Below are 12041 nucleotides of genomic sequence, written 5' to 3' on the forward strand. Positions count from 1 at the left end.
TGCCAGGGCCGGCACTAGGGGGAGGCAAGGGAGGTGGACAAGGCACAAAAGGTGGGGAGGCATTCACTCTCAGGGTCAGGTGAGTACAGGATCAGCACTTAACCTTGAGAGTGAGTACCTCCCTCAATTTTGTGCCCTGGGTTTCTCAATTGGTTCACCCTAACCCTGGTCACTGCATTCTCTGCTAGAGGCTCTAAACTCCATAGCGTATGCAGAGGAAAAATGTGTAGAAACAAAATGTTCAGGGGAAAAAAAATAGTTAACTGCTGCATTGCTGTAAAAGTTTCCATAAAGAAGACATTCTCACTTGCTGTTGTCACACATTATAGTTATTTATCCGAAAGCCAAGTCAGTAGTGGCAACGTAGTTCAGAAAAACACCCCAGAAGTCAGAGGTTCACTGGGCTGGTGAAACAACGAGTCTTGTTAACTGTTCATTGGCCTTTGCCTTTAAAAAACTAAGACCCCAGCTGTATGTCCCTTAGGGTTGTTTCACTAAAGTAACTCAACCGATGTTACCTTGAGGTAAAATGTCTTTTATATAAAAACCTCCTCATGGTTAAAAAGAAAAGAAAGTTGTAAGATTTGAAGACCAGTTGCTCAGTGTGTCCTTTCCAAATGAATGGCAGCCGGAAACCCTGGTGGGTGGGATCGCAGACCTGGTGTGAGCACGGCCTGGTGGGGACCTGAACACGGCGTCCTGGTTCCTACACTCGGATGCCTGCGGTCTCTTACCAGTCTGGTCCCCCTGTTCGCTGGGCTCATTCTGTGATCTCTTTCAGAATATTTCTTCCAACGTGCTGGAGGAGTCCGCAGTCTCTGACGACACGCTGTCGCCTGACGAGGACGGGGTGTGCTCCGGCCGGTACTTCACCGAGAGCGGCCTGGTGGGCCTCCTGGAGCAGGCGGCGGAGCTCTTCAGCACGGTCAGTGCCAGGGCCGTCCCCGGGCCGGGCCTCGCGCGCTCCGTCGGGACTCGGGGTGCCGCCCAGTCAGCCCCACCTCCCCGGGACACGCGCCAGGGTGTGCAGGGCCGGGGACGAAGCCGGGCAGGACTTTGATGTACGCAAATTGCATCAGCCCCCGAGGGAGACGAGAGAGCCTTTCATCACAGCAAGGTTCTGGTTTTCGCCCGTGCTCGTTGGCTGGGCAGCAGCTTCGCAGGATTATTCCCACTTAATAGGGGTGGAAACGAAGCCACAGAGAGGTGAAATGGCTTGCCCGCATTACACAACAAACGATGAGGCATGTCTCGCTCCCTCATTTTCCCTCTCGTAGAGAAAGAACGTGGGGCGGAGCCACTGCGGGAGGGGGAAGGAACAGACTGTGTCTTCCCTCCCGACAGCTGAGCAGCCTCCGGGTCATTACAGACCAGCGCCACTCGGAGAAAAGTGGGAGCAGAAATCACCGAGACTTCCCCATTTACTTAACCTGGGCTTAAACATTCCCAATAAGAGAAAAATACCTAGATTAAGCCATTGAGATTCAGGGCAAGAGGAAAAGCCTGTCGTCAATTTTCATTTTAATGTCCTTCCTCCTTTAATTTTTAAACCAAGTAGATATTCAGGACTTCTCTGTATTTAGCTGATCCAAGTTTGTTTTCATCTCCATTTTCTTCTTCGTTTTCTACTTTTCATTTCCAAATTGTCTCCCTATTATGTCTGTGTATTTTAATTATTGTTTTAATTATCTTTTCTTTTTTCCTGCCTTCCCTTTCAGGATTCAGAAAATGGCTAATGTACTCCTGTTTTTCCTCAAATTCAAGAAAATTAATTGGTTAGAATGTTACTAATTCCTTCCAGGCTTTTACATTTAGCATCTGGCTGGAGAAGAACCTCCGATGAAATTTAAATACACTAAAGCTGCCTCACTGAAATACTCAGCCTTTGCTGCTGAACTCGTCTCCTGTTTTTTCACTGAAAACCCTTCTCTCTACTTAACATCACCATACAGAACCACTTAATGATGCATCTAGTTCAGCTTGAATGCTAACAACTGTCCCAAAGATGCTCAGACATCCCTCCTACCTGTAAAATGCTGCGTTGCAACAATAAATGCATTCTCCAGTGCGTTGTTTGGACAGTGAACTCCAATTGCTCTTCTTAAGTTTCCAATGAGTTAAATTCTCTCTGATTCTCCTCTCCTTTTTCCCAGGGAGGCTTATATGAGACAGTTAACGAGGTCTACAAGCTGGTCATCCCCATCCTGGAAGCGCATCGAGACTTCCGGAAGCTGACCTCCACTCATGACAAGCTGCAGAAGGCCTTCGACAACATCATTAACAAGGTAGCTGGGGACCCTGGCTAGCAGGTCCGGTTACCTGGCTGCAGGTGACCCTGTCTTAGAGATGCTTAGCCCTCCTTCCCCTGGGGGGAGTGATTTACCTTGAGCACTCCATTACTTTAGCTCTCACTCATCAAACAGAAAAGGGCTGGGAATAGATAGAGGACCAGAATTCCAAGTGTGAAGAAGGCAGCTTGAATTCCTTTGTAACCAGGAAATGTGAGAATCTTTTAAATTCACTTAAAAGAAGGCCCCGAAATCTTTTGTGGGTTTTTTGGTTAGTATTTGCAAAGTTTATTCCATAAACATTACATTTTTCTTAGGAATGATTTCTGTTTACATCAGTCATTGGAATAAAATACTCTATAACATAGTAAAAGGGGATTGTCAGGAATTATATAACTAAGGAGAGGTTTTCATATTTTGTTCATCAGGATCATAAGAGAATGTTTGGGACTTACTTCCGAGTTGGTTTCTATGGATCCAAATTTGGGGATTTGGATGAGCAGGAGTTTGTTTACAAAGAGCCTGCAATAACCAAGCTTCCTGAGATCTCCCATAGACTGGAGGTAAGAAAAGTGATTCTGTGTGCTTGACATTGTGCACTTTGCAAAAACAAGTTAGAATGGGTCATTACCCAAAATAAGTAAATAATCATAAATCATGGATTCATCATTGATCGCTACATAAATTTTTCCACTTTGCATTTCTAATATGAAGGTAGTAGGTGAGATCTGGTAAAGCAAGATTTGAATAGTTTCCCCCTAAGATCCTATGTATGCTTTTCAAAGTTTGTAAATTTGTATGGCAAACGTTTATTTTCAAGTCTATGCAAAATTCAGTCAATGTCATGTGCTTCCTTATCACCCTTTCCAAATGTTACTAATATATGCTAAGAGATAGGAAGTAATAGAGTTTTTCAGCTTGAAAGCCAGCATCTTGACTTTGAAGGAATCTGGCCAAATTGCTGAATCACCCTAGAGAATGGCGTGGCCATCCTTTTGGTGTCGTTGGACAACGTCTTCCATTCTGATATAGAGCTGCTTGAGGGTAGCTGTATAGAGGACTGTGGCTAGCCCCAACTCAAACCTGCTGTTGACATTCAGTCCATAATGTAACAGAAAAGAATAGCATGTTCTTGGAAGAATAGCTGAAAGGATGGAGGGAAAGAGAAACAGCTCAGAGAAAGATCAGGAAAAAGGAAACAGATGGTGAAAGGCCAAGGACTAAGAACTCAGGAAGAAAGTCTGAGGGTGCCTCCAAAGCAAAACCCTCTCAGACCTAGTGACTGGGGTCTGCTAAACTGCTGACAGTTAACCAAAGATCACTCCTTATGCTCTCTCACTATTATTTTGAATATACGCCCTCTTATGACTGTAAGACTTACAACACTTGTTGCTTCATTGCTCCTTGCACTATCCAACCATGCCGAATAAGACAAGGGACTTTCATCCTTACTTGATTCAAAGATGCCATGCCCCAGAGTGGCTGGCTGAATTGCCCAAAGCTATTCGGCACCTGACAATTAACGCCAGACCACTTGGTTTTCTAATGCTATTTTCTCTACTTAGAATTAAAGGTATGTATTTTGTCTTCCTGTGCACTGTAGTTTGCCACAATATGGGAAGCCTGGTGACCTCCAAGTTCTCAGGGTACAAAGGTGAGAAGTAAATAATGTGATACCCCAAGAGATGCCTCAGGAAATATGATGAGGTTGGTTGAATTACAAGCCAAGCATACGTATTATAGGGAAGCATATATCGGTTGACAGTGCTGAACTTCCTTGTATTTTTATTTTTGTCTCAGGAAATGCTGAACTTTGCTCATTAGCTCAGAAGGACTCTCAATAATCAATGAACAAATTCTACCTTGTGTTTGTTCCAAACTTAATTTCATTTCTGAGAAGACAAAGAGTTACATTTTGTTAAAATAACCTTTATAAACTGTTGGTTCTTCTTACCTAGGGATTTTATGGTCAATGTTTTGGTGCGGAATTTGTGGAAGTGATAAAAGACTCTACTCCTGTGGACAAAAGCAAGTTGGATCCAAACAAGGTATAAAAAAATTTGCAGGCCAGGCGCGGTGGCTCACGCCTGTAAACCTAGCACTCTGGGAGGCCAAGGCGGGTGGATCGTTTGAGCTCGGGAGTTCAAGACCAGCCTGAGCAAGAGCGAGACCCCATCTCTACTAAAAATAGAAAGAAATTAGCTAGACAACTAAAAATATATAGAAAAAATTAGTCGGGCATGGTGGCACATGCCTGTAGTCCCAGCTACTCGGGAGGCTGAGGCAGTAGGATTGCTTGAGCCCAGGAGTTTGAGGTTGCTGTGAGCTAGGCTAATGCCATAGCATTCTAGCCTGGGCAACAGAGTGACACTCTGTCTCAAAAAAAAAAAAAAAATTTGCAAAAATTAACCATCAGGCTCTCAATCCTTTTATTCTACATGAGAACACAAAATGACCTCTTTCATCTGGATGCTCAAAGTCATTTAAACACAGCCAAATATTTTTGTCTAGGGTTCAACTACAGATTGGTCAGATCTGAAAGAAAACAGTCAGACATAGGAATCGTAACAGGAGCTACTGTTTATTAAGCACCAGCTGTGTGTCTGGAACTATTAGGCCCTTTGCATATATCATTTCATTTCATCCTCCCTCAGTCCTTCAAAGTAGGTTTTATTGTTCCTATTTCACAGATGAGAAAATTGAGGCACAGAAAGGGCCAGAAACTTTCCAAGATCATGTGAGTGGCAGAGCCAGTACTCAAACTTAGGGTCTGTTACCCCTAAACTCATACTCCTAACCACTGCTCTTTACTGCCTTTCTATAAAACCTTTAAACTCTCAGTTTAAAGCATGTTTAAAAGGTACAGTCGTCTCACTGACAGCATTTAGTGACACTCTTCTTTAGGCTGCGTGTAAGTACTCCTGTCGGCCAAGCGTAGGATGCCTGTGCTGTTGAGGGAATGATACAAAGGGCTTGGGCTTCCGTTTTCTCACTTAGACACAGGGGTATGGTCCGTTTCACCCCAGACTGGGTGTACTGCAGTGCACTTCTGACGTTCAACACCCGTAGTTAGCATCAGACCCCGCAAGGTAAAGGCTCAGTCCTCCTCAAGACGGCCCTTACTTCAGACATCAGGCTCAACCACACTTCTGACCAGCTGGCTACAAATTTGGGAGTTTCCACAACACCCCTCAGGTTAGATAATTCATTAAAGTGACTCACAGAAGTACTCGCCTATGTACTATACTTACAATTACAGTTTTATATAAAGAGTACACATAGGGCAAGGTCTGGCAAGGTGCACATAGTTTCTGTGCCCTCTCCTGTGAAATCCAGGCACGTCGCCCTCCTGGCACACCAATGTGTTCACCCACCAGCAAGCTCCACCAAATCTCCATGTCCAGAGTTTTTACTGGGGTTTCGTTATGCAGGCATGATTGAACACAGTCTCCAGCCCCTCCCCTCTCTCTGGAGGTCAGGCTGGCCCAAAGTTCCAATCCCCTAATCACATGATTGGCGTTTTTGGTGACCCCTTGGCATCTAAAAGCTGTCTAGGGGCCTGCCAAGAACCACCTCATTAGCATAATAAAGACACACCTATCACTCAGAACATTCCAAGAGTTTTTGAAGCTCTGTGCCGGGAAATGGGAACAAAGACCAGACATATTCTTTAGTATCCCACAGGGTGCTACCTGCCTGCCCAGCCATGCCACAGACAGATATGTTCATGAATGAGCTTTCTAGGCTGGAAATAATGCAAGTGCAAGGATACGGGAACAGACCAACTGCCATCTGGCAGACCTATAAAACAAAAGGTCCAAACTCTTCTCTCAGTTCCATTTTCCAGGGTATTATGAGGATGACGCAAGTAGGGAAGAAATGGCCAAATCTAAGAGATTGTCTTTTCTACATTTTTCAGAACACTTGCTCACTTAAAGACACATTTCCTAGCCTAGGCTTGAAAGCAATAACTGTAGTAAGAGTTGAACTGAACTTCAGACAGAAATGTTTGGGGTCCTTGGAAGATAGGATTGGCCGCGTGCCCACGCTGATCTGTGCACAGCACAAGCTATGTAAAATCACCAGTGACCTCCCTGACACAGAGTGTCCTTTTCCCCTCTTTTAAAACTTCCAAAGTGGGTGTGAGAGCTTGGAATGAGAGTCCAAACCCAAAATTATGACCAGATTTCATTATACTAAATAGTGATTTACAGTCTGAGGTCAGTGACCCCACCCAGCCCCTTCAGTGAGTGGGTGTCCCAGTGTCTATGCTCACTGTCACCGTTTTTTTAAAGAAGCCTTCTTAATAAGTACCCTTCTTCACTGTGTGTGTGTATGGGGCATGGGGCAGTGTTTAAATGAAGTATATGCAGTAAAATTCACTGTTTTGGTATTTAGCCCTATGAGTTTTGACAAACATGTGTAACCACCACCACAATCAAGAGATAGAACAGACTCGTCTCTCCAAAATATTTCCCTGGGCCCTTTCTAGTCATTCTCTACTTTCAGCCCCTGGCAGCCACTGATCTGTGTTCTGTCTCTGTGAGTTTGCCTTTTCCAGGATGTATAAAGTGGAGTCGTGCAGTAAATAAATGGAATCATCCAGCCTTTTGAGTCTGCCTTTTTTCACTTGGCCTAATCCATTTGAGATTCATCCATGTTGTAATGGTTCATTCCTTTTTATTGCTGAGTAGTATTCTATTGTGTGGATGGGCCACCGTTTGCTTGTCGATTCCCCACTTGAGGACGTTTGAGTTGTTTCTAGTTTTCATCTATTATGAATAATGTTGCTGTAGATGTTTGTGGACAGGTTTTTGTGTGGACATATGTTTTCATTTCTCTTGGGTACACATGAAGGAGCAGGATTGCTGGGTTTCATGGTCAGTACAATTTAACTGTATAAGAAACTGCCAACTTGTTCTGTAAAGTAGCTGTACATTTTGCCTTCCTACTATTTGTGTATGAAAGTTCCGGCTGCTCTCCATCTTTGCCAGCACCTGGCATTGTTAGTTTTTTTAGTTTGGCCGTTCATGCTTTCTAGTAAGTGTACAGTGGTCATAGTCATTCCCAAAAGGGAAGTTGGTGTCTCCTGAGTAGCAGTTTGCAAACTCTCATACCAGGGCTTCTGTTGGATCAGTTTGCTCTGCTAGGAGGGGGCAGGCCGTGGGCCTGACTCTTCCCACAGCCACATTCCCCTCTCCTTCTGCTCACAGTCCTTTGTCTCCCTGGGGTTGGGGAGAAGGAATGGCTGCTGGCAGGATTCTCGCCTGTGGCTCTCAGTGTCTGTAGCTTTCCTGAACTGGGAAGGGTGCTGCCACGCTGTGTTCCAGCATGCCCCTCCGGTGCCCCGGGATGGCTGTCTGCAGTATAGCTCACCTCCCCTTCCCTCACCCTGTCGCCCACAGGCCTACATACAGATCACTTTCGTAGAGCCCTATTTTGATGAGTATGAGATGAAAGACCGGGTCACCTACTTTGAGAAGAACTTCAATCTGAGAAGGTTCATGTACACCACCCCCTTCACCCTGGAGGGACGGCCTCGGGGAGAGCTGCACGAGCAGTACAGAAGGAACACCGTGCTGACCACCATGCACGCCTTCCCCTACATCAAGACCAGGATCGCTGTCATCCAGAAGGAGGAGGTAATGGCTCCCAGAAGGCAACGGCCAGCACTGGATGAGGGGAGGACGTGGTGGGGGCCTGGGTGACCTCCCAGCAGGACACACAGACCTGAGCGCTCCTTCATGGCACGCTGGACTAAAAGCAAAAAGGGACATGCCCGAAATATGATAATGTGATTATCCTTTCACTCTCACAGTGCCAGGGAATCCCATTTAGGCAGCTACATATTTTATAGCAGTAGTTTATATTTAATATTTTACAGTTGTATCTTTAGTATAAGTGTTTACATATTTAATTATAAAATCTGATATATTTATATTCCAATTATAAACATGTATGAAATATGTATATTTAAATTTTAAATATTTTATATAAAATTTTTATATATTTAAAAGCTCATAGGTGATTCAAATATAGATGTGTTGTTAATTATTAGAGAAAAGAACCACAAATGTACAGCCCCAGGGAGTTGGTGCTGTGCTGTGGGAAGGGCACGATGCAAAGTAGACAAGTGCTTGCTTCTAGTGCCAGCTTCCTCCTGTGACTTTGCACGAGCTAATTATCTTTAGGCTTTTCATTTATACTTCGGCAGGAAAGACCTCTGTGTACAGTAGAAGACTGTACTCATTTTAATAGGACTGATCAAAAAAAGTCTCTCAAACCACAGAATCATTCAGAATTATACATGCCATAAATATTTTATTTTTCTTTAAAACACATACATGTACACTTATTTGTCATCCTTTTTTATAGAGGGCCACAGACTTCTCTGTGATTATAGGTTGACTGATCACAATTCAGCATTGACTTTCTTGTATAAACCACACCCAGAGTGCATTGTCCATGATATTTTTTGCTTTCTGTAAAGCAGAACAAAGGCTTAAAGATCCTTGTTAAGCAATAGGAGAGCAGAAGGCTTCTGGATTTTTACGATTTTTTCCCCTAGCCTTTTACAGTTGTCTTGTGCACACCTAATATGACAGGAATTTTTATAGCAACTCACTTTCATAATGTCTTGCCCAAGTATCCAGCTTGGATTTTATATAAGCACCTCTTTTTCTTTCCACACATAGTTTATCAGTTTATGCATTATTTAATTAGATTAGGTCATTAGAATAACAAGTATAACAGGCATAATCGAGGTGGTGAACAAACACAGATGAATTGTGGTGAATATACACCTCATTGGGCAGGAGCAGAAGTGGCTGAGCTACCTAGAGAATAGCCCACCAGGTAGTAGTATTCAGCAAAGGAACTGCATCAGAGTGTGGGTTTCCCAGAGAGCAAAGAAAGCCAGACCTAGTGACTCAGTCAAGAGGAGGTAGGTTGGGCTGGGCGCGGTGGCTCATGCCTGTAATCCTAGCTCTCTGGGAGGCGGAGACGGGTGGATTATTTGAGCTCAGGAGTCCGAGACCAGCCTGAGCAAGAGCGAGACCCCGTCTCTACTAAAATTAGAAAGAAATTAATCGGACAACTAAAAATACATAGAAAAAATTAGCCGGGCATGGTGGCGCATGCCTGTAGTCCCAGCTACGCGGGAGGCTGAGGCAGAAGGATCGCTTGAGCCCAGGAGTTTGAGGATGCTGTGAGCTAGGCTGACGCCATGGCACTCACTCTAGCCCGGGCAACACAGTGAGACTCTGTCTCAAAAAAAAAAGAGGAGGTAGATTTAGAAGGCACCTGTTGTACTTCTTATCACTTCGGACTCTTTTTTTTTTTTTTTTTTGACAGATTACCTCTGTCAAGACTCTATCCCAAATAAGATCACACTCGGAGGTACTGGAGATTAGGACTTCAACATATGAATGTTGGAGTGATACAATTCCAGCCATAGCATTCAGAAAGCACCTTACCCCAAACCAGCGTAACCTAGCAACTAGACTGACCTTTGAGAGAATTCCATTTACTAGGAATTCACCTTCAGCGTAAGTTGGAGAAGGCACAAGTGATATCAAAAGCTTGTGTCATGATGAGGAAGAAAATCTTGAGTGCTGTGCTTGTAATAGCTTTCCCAATTGTAAGTCAAGTAACTTGTTCAATGATAAGAAAGGAAATCTGACAATGTAGAAAAAACATGGAGTTTGAACATAGATATAACTATGATCGAATTATGACCTCCCCGCTTACTACCGCTGTCATTTTGTGGAACTTACTTAACCTTACCAATCTCCCTTTGACTGTAAAATGGAGAGACTAAGGAGGGTGTTGAAAGGAGTAAATGATAAATATGTGTAAAGTTCCTGGAACATAATAAGTACTCAAGAAATGTTAAGCCCTTTCTTCTTCTTAACCTATTATGATTATTTCAAATTATTCTGAAAGTCTTTCCTTAGCTGTTTCTACAAATCCAGGTGCCCTCTCTGCCTTAGCTCCAGGTTTATCTGTGGCATATGAGGCCAGACAATGACTTGCCTACATTTATGTCTTATGTTCAGTTTGTTTTGACACCAATTGAAGTTGCCATTGAAGATATGAAGAAGAAGACCCTGCAGCTAGCTGTTGCCATTAACCAGGAGCCCCCTGATGCAAAGATGCTTCAAATGGTGCTGCAAGGCTCTGTGGGAGCTACTGTAAATCAGGTAACAAAACCAGCTGGTGGTGGCTCCTTGGGTTATTATGTTGGTTATCATATACCTGCACCCTCCTTCTTTGGGGTTGATGAGGACTCTGATCCAATACAAACACAGAGATGTTTCTAAACTTAGCCTGAACACTTGTGAGGTTTAGAAGACTTTTAGGATGCCTCTTCTCTTTCATGCAACAACCCAAGGTAGAAAAGAAATCCTAGAGATGAATAGACCAGGAGTACCATTTTCTCAAAGGAGTCTCCACTTTGGGGCCAGACCTGGCAATACGATACAGATCTAGGGGCTGGTGAGGAGTGCTTAGTCATGCCCCATTTAGGCAAAGTCATTCCAGGGCTTGAGACTAACCTACGAATACCTGTAGGAGAGAGGTGAAAGGATCTAGAACATCCAACTCTTGGATCAGTTACCAGATGAACCCAGCACACAAAGGACCTGGCCAACCAGGAGTGACCTGGGACCAGGCATCTTGGGCCACTTCAGACCAGACTAGATCTTCTCAGACTTATTAGCACCCTAACTCCCAAGTTCAGCATGGAGCTGAACGAGTCTCAGTTGGAGGGAGGTACTAGCCCTAGTACTCTCTGGCCTCCTTAATTTCAGTTCTAGATCCGTTCTTATCCACACTCAGATATTCAATAAGCATCACTCAGCACAACTGGATTCCCCTGCAAAAATTCTACTTAACATCAAGGGAGCAGCAATGGCAAAGAGGAGAAATACCTATTGTATTTACAAGATCAGAAAAAATTAGGAAACTTTTGCCTTTGCAAGTGCCAATCCTTTGATGCAAATGGAAGACTTTGTAAGGCCACAACCATGGACTCCATTTGTACTATGGATATCTCTGACTCAAGCCAGCAATTATGCAAAATGCTATTTGCCACTAGGGCAACTAGATGAGTGAATATGAATGGATGGATCAAGGCAAGCCCCATTTTTAGAAAAGCAACTCAAAGTGCATACCCTTTGATGCAGTTATAGTACCTTTATATGTGAAAGAAAACCTATTATTAGTAGTATTTGATTGAGAAAATACATTTGTACTTCTGAATGTTCTCCTAAAACTCTAGACTTCCAAGGAATCAAAGTTTCTTGAGAAGTTCAAGACCTTTCTTGATTTTTTTTGTTTGGTTCAAACCAAGTACAAAATTAAATTTTTAAACTAAGTCACTCCAACATTTTCTCCTAAGTAATTTAATTTTCTTTCCAATATCAGTATTGTTTTTTATTTTTTCCATCAGGGACCACTGGAAGTAGCCCAAGTGTTCTTGGCTGAAATTCCAGCTGACCCAAAACTCTATCGACATCACAACAAGTTGAGGTTATGCTTTAAGGAATTCATAATGCGGTAAGAAGGAAAATGGCTGGGAATTTTATTAAAGCAGTAGTTCTCAAAAGTGTGGTCCCAGACCAGCAGCTTCAGCATCACCTGAGAACTTGCAAGAAAGACAAAGTTTTAGGTATCATCCAGATCTACAAAATTGGAATGTCTGGAGGAGGGACTCAGCAATGTGTGTTTATTTTTTTTTTATTTTATTTTTTT

The 12041-nt window shown here is 43.4% G+C and overlaps 1 protein-coding gene across 1 annotated transcript in view; it reads left to right on the forward strand.

Moving 5' to 3' along the window:
* DOCK8 (dedicator of cytokinesis 8) overlaps window positions 1-12041 on the forward strand; it is a 164424-nt gene that overhangs the window by 138396 nt on the left and 13987 nt on the right. Inside the window, exons 37-43 of the mRNA XM_012641593.1 lie at window positions 782-925; window positions 2154-2285; window positions 2717-2851; window positions 4247-4336; window positions 7694-7930; window positions 10346-10489; window positions 11740-11846. Of these exons, the coding sequence (XP_012497047.1) occupies window positions 782-925; window positions 2154-2285; window positions 2717-2851; window positions 4247-4336; window positions 7694-7930; window positions 10346-10489; window positions 11740-11846 (989 nt within the window). The remainder of the gene's footprint in view (window positions 1-781; window positions 926-2153; window positions 2286-2716; window positions 2852-4246; window positions 4337-7693; window positions 7931-10345; window positions 10490-11739; window positions 11847-12041) is intronic.

The sequence above is a fragment of the Propithecus coquereli genome, unplaced genomic scaffold (genome assembly GCF_000956105.1).
Source record: "Propithecus coquereli isolate 6110/MARCELLA unplaced genomic scaffold, Pcoq_1.0 Scaffold166, whole genome shotgun sequence".
Classification (NCBI taxonomy): domain Eukaryota; kingdom Metazoa; phylum Chordata; class Mammalia; order Primates; family Indriidae; genus Propithecus; species Propithecus coquereli.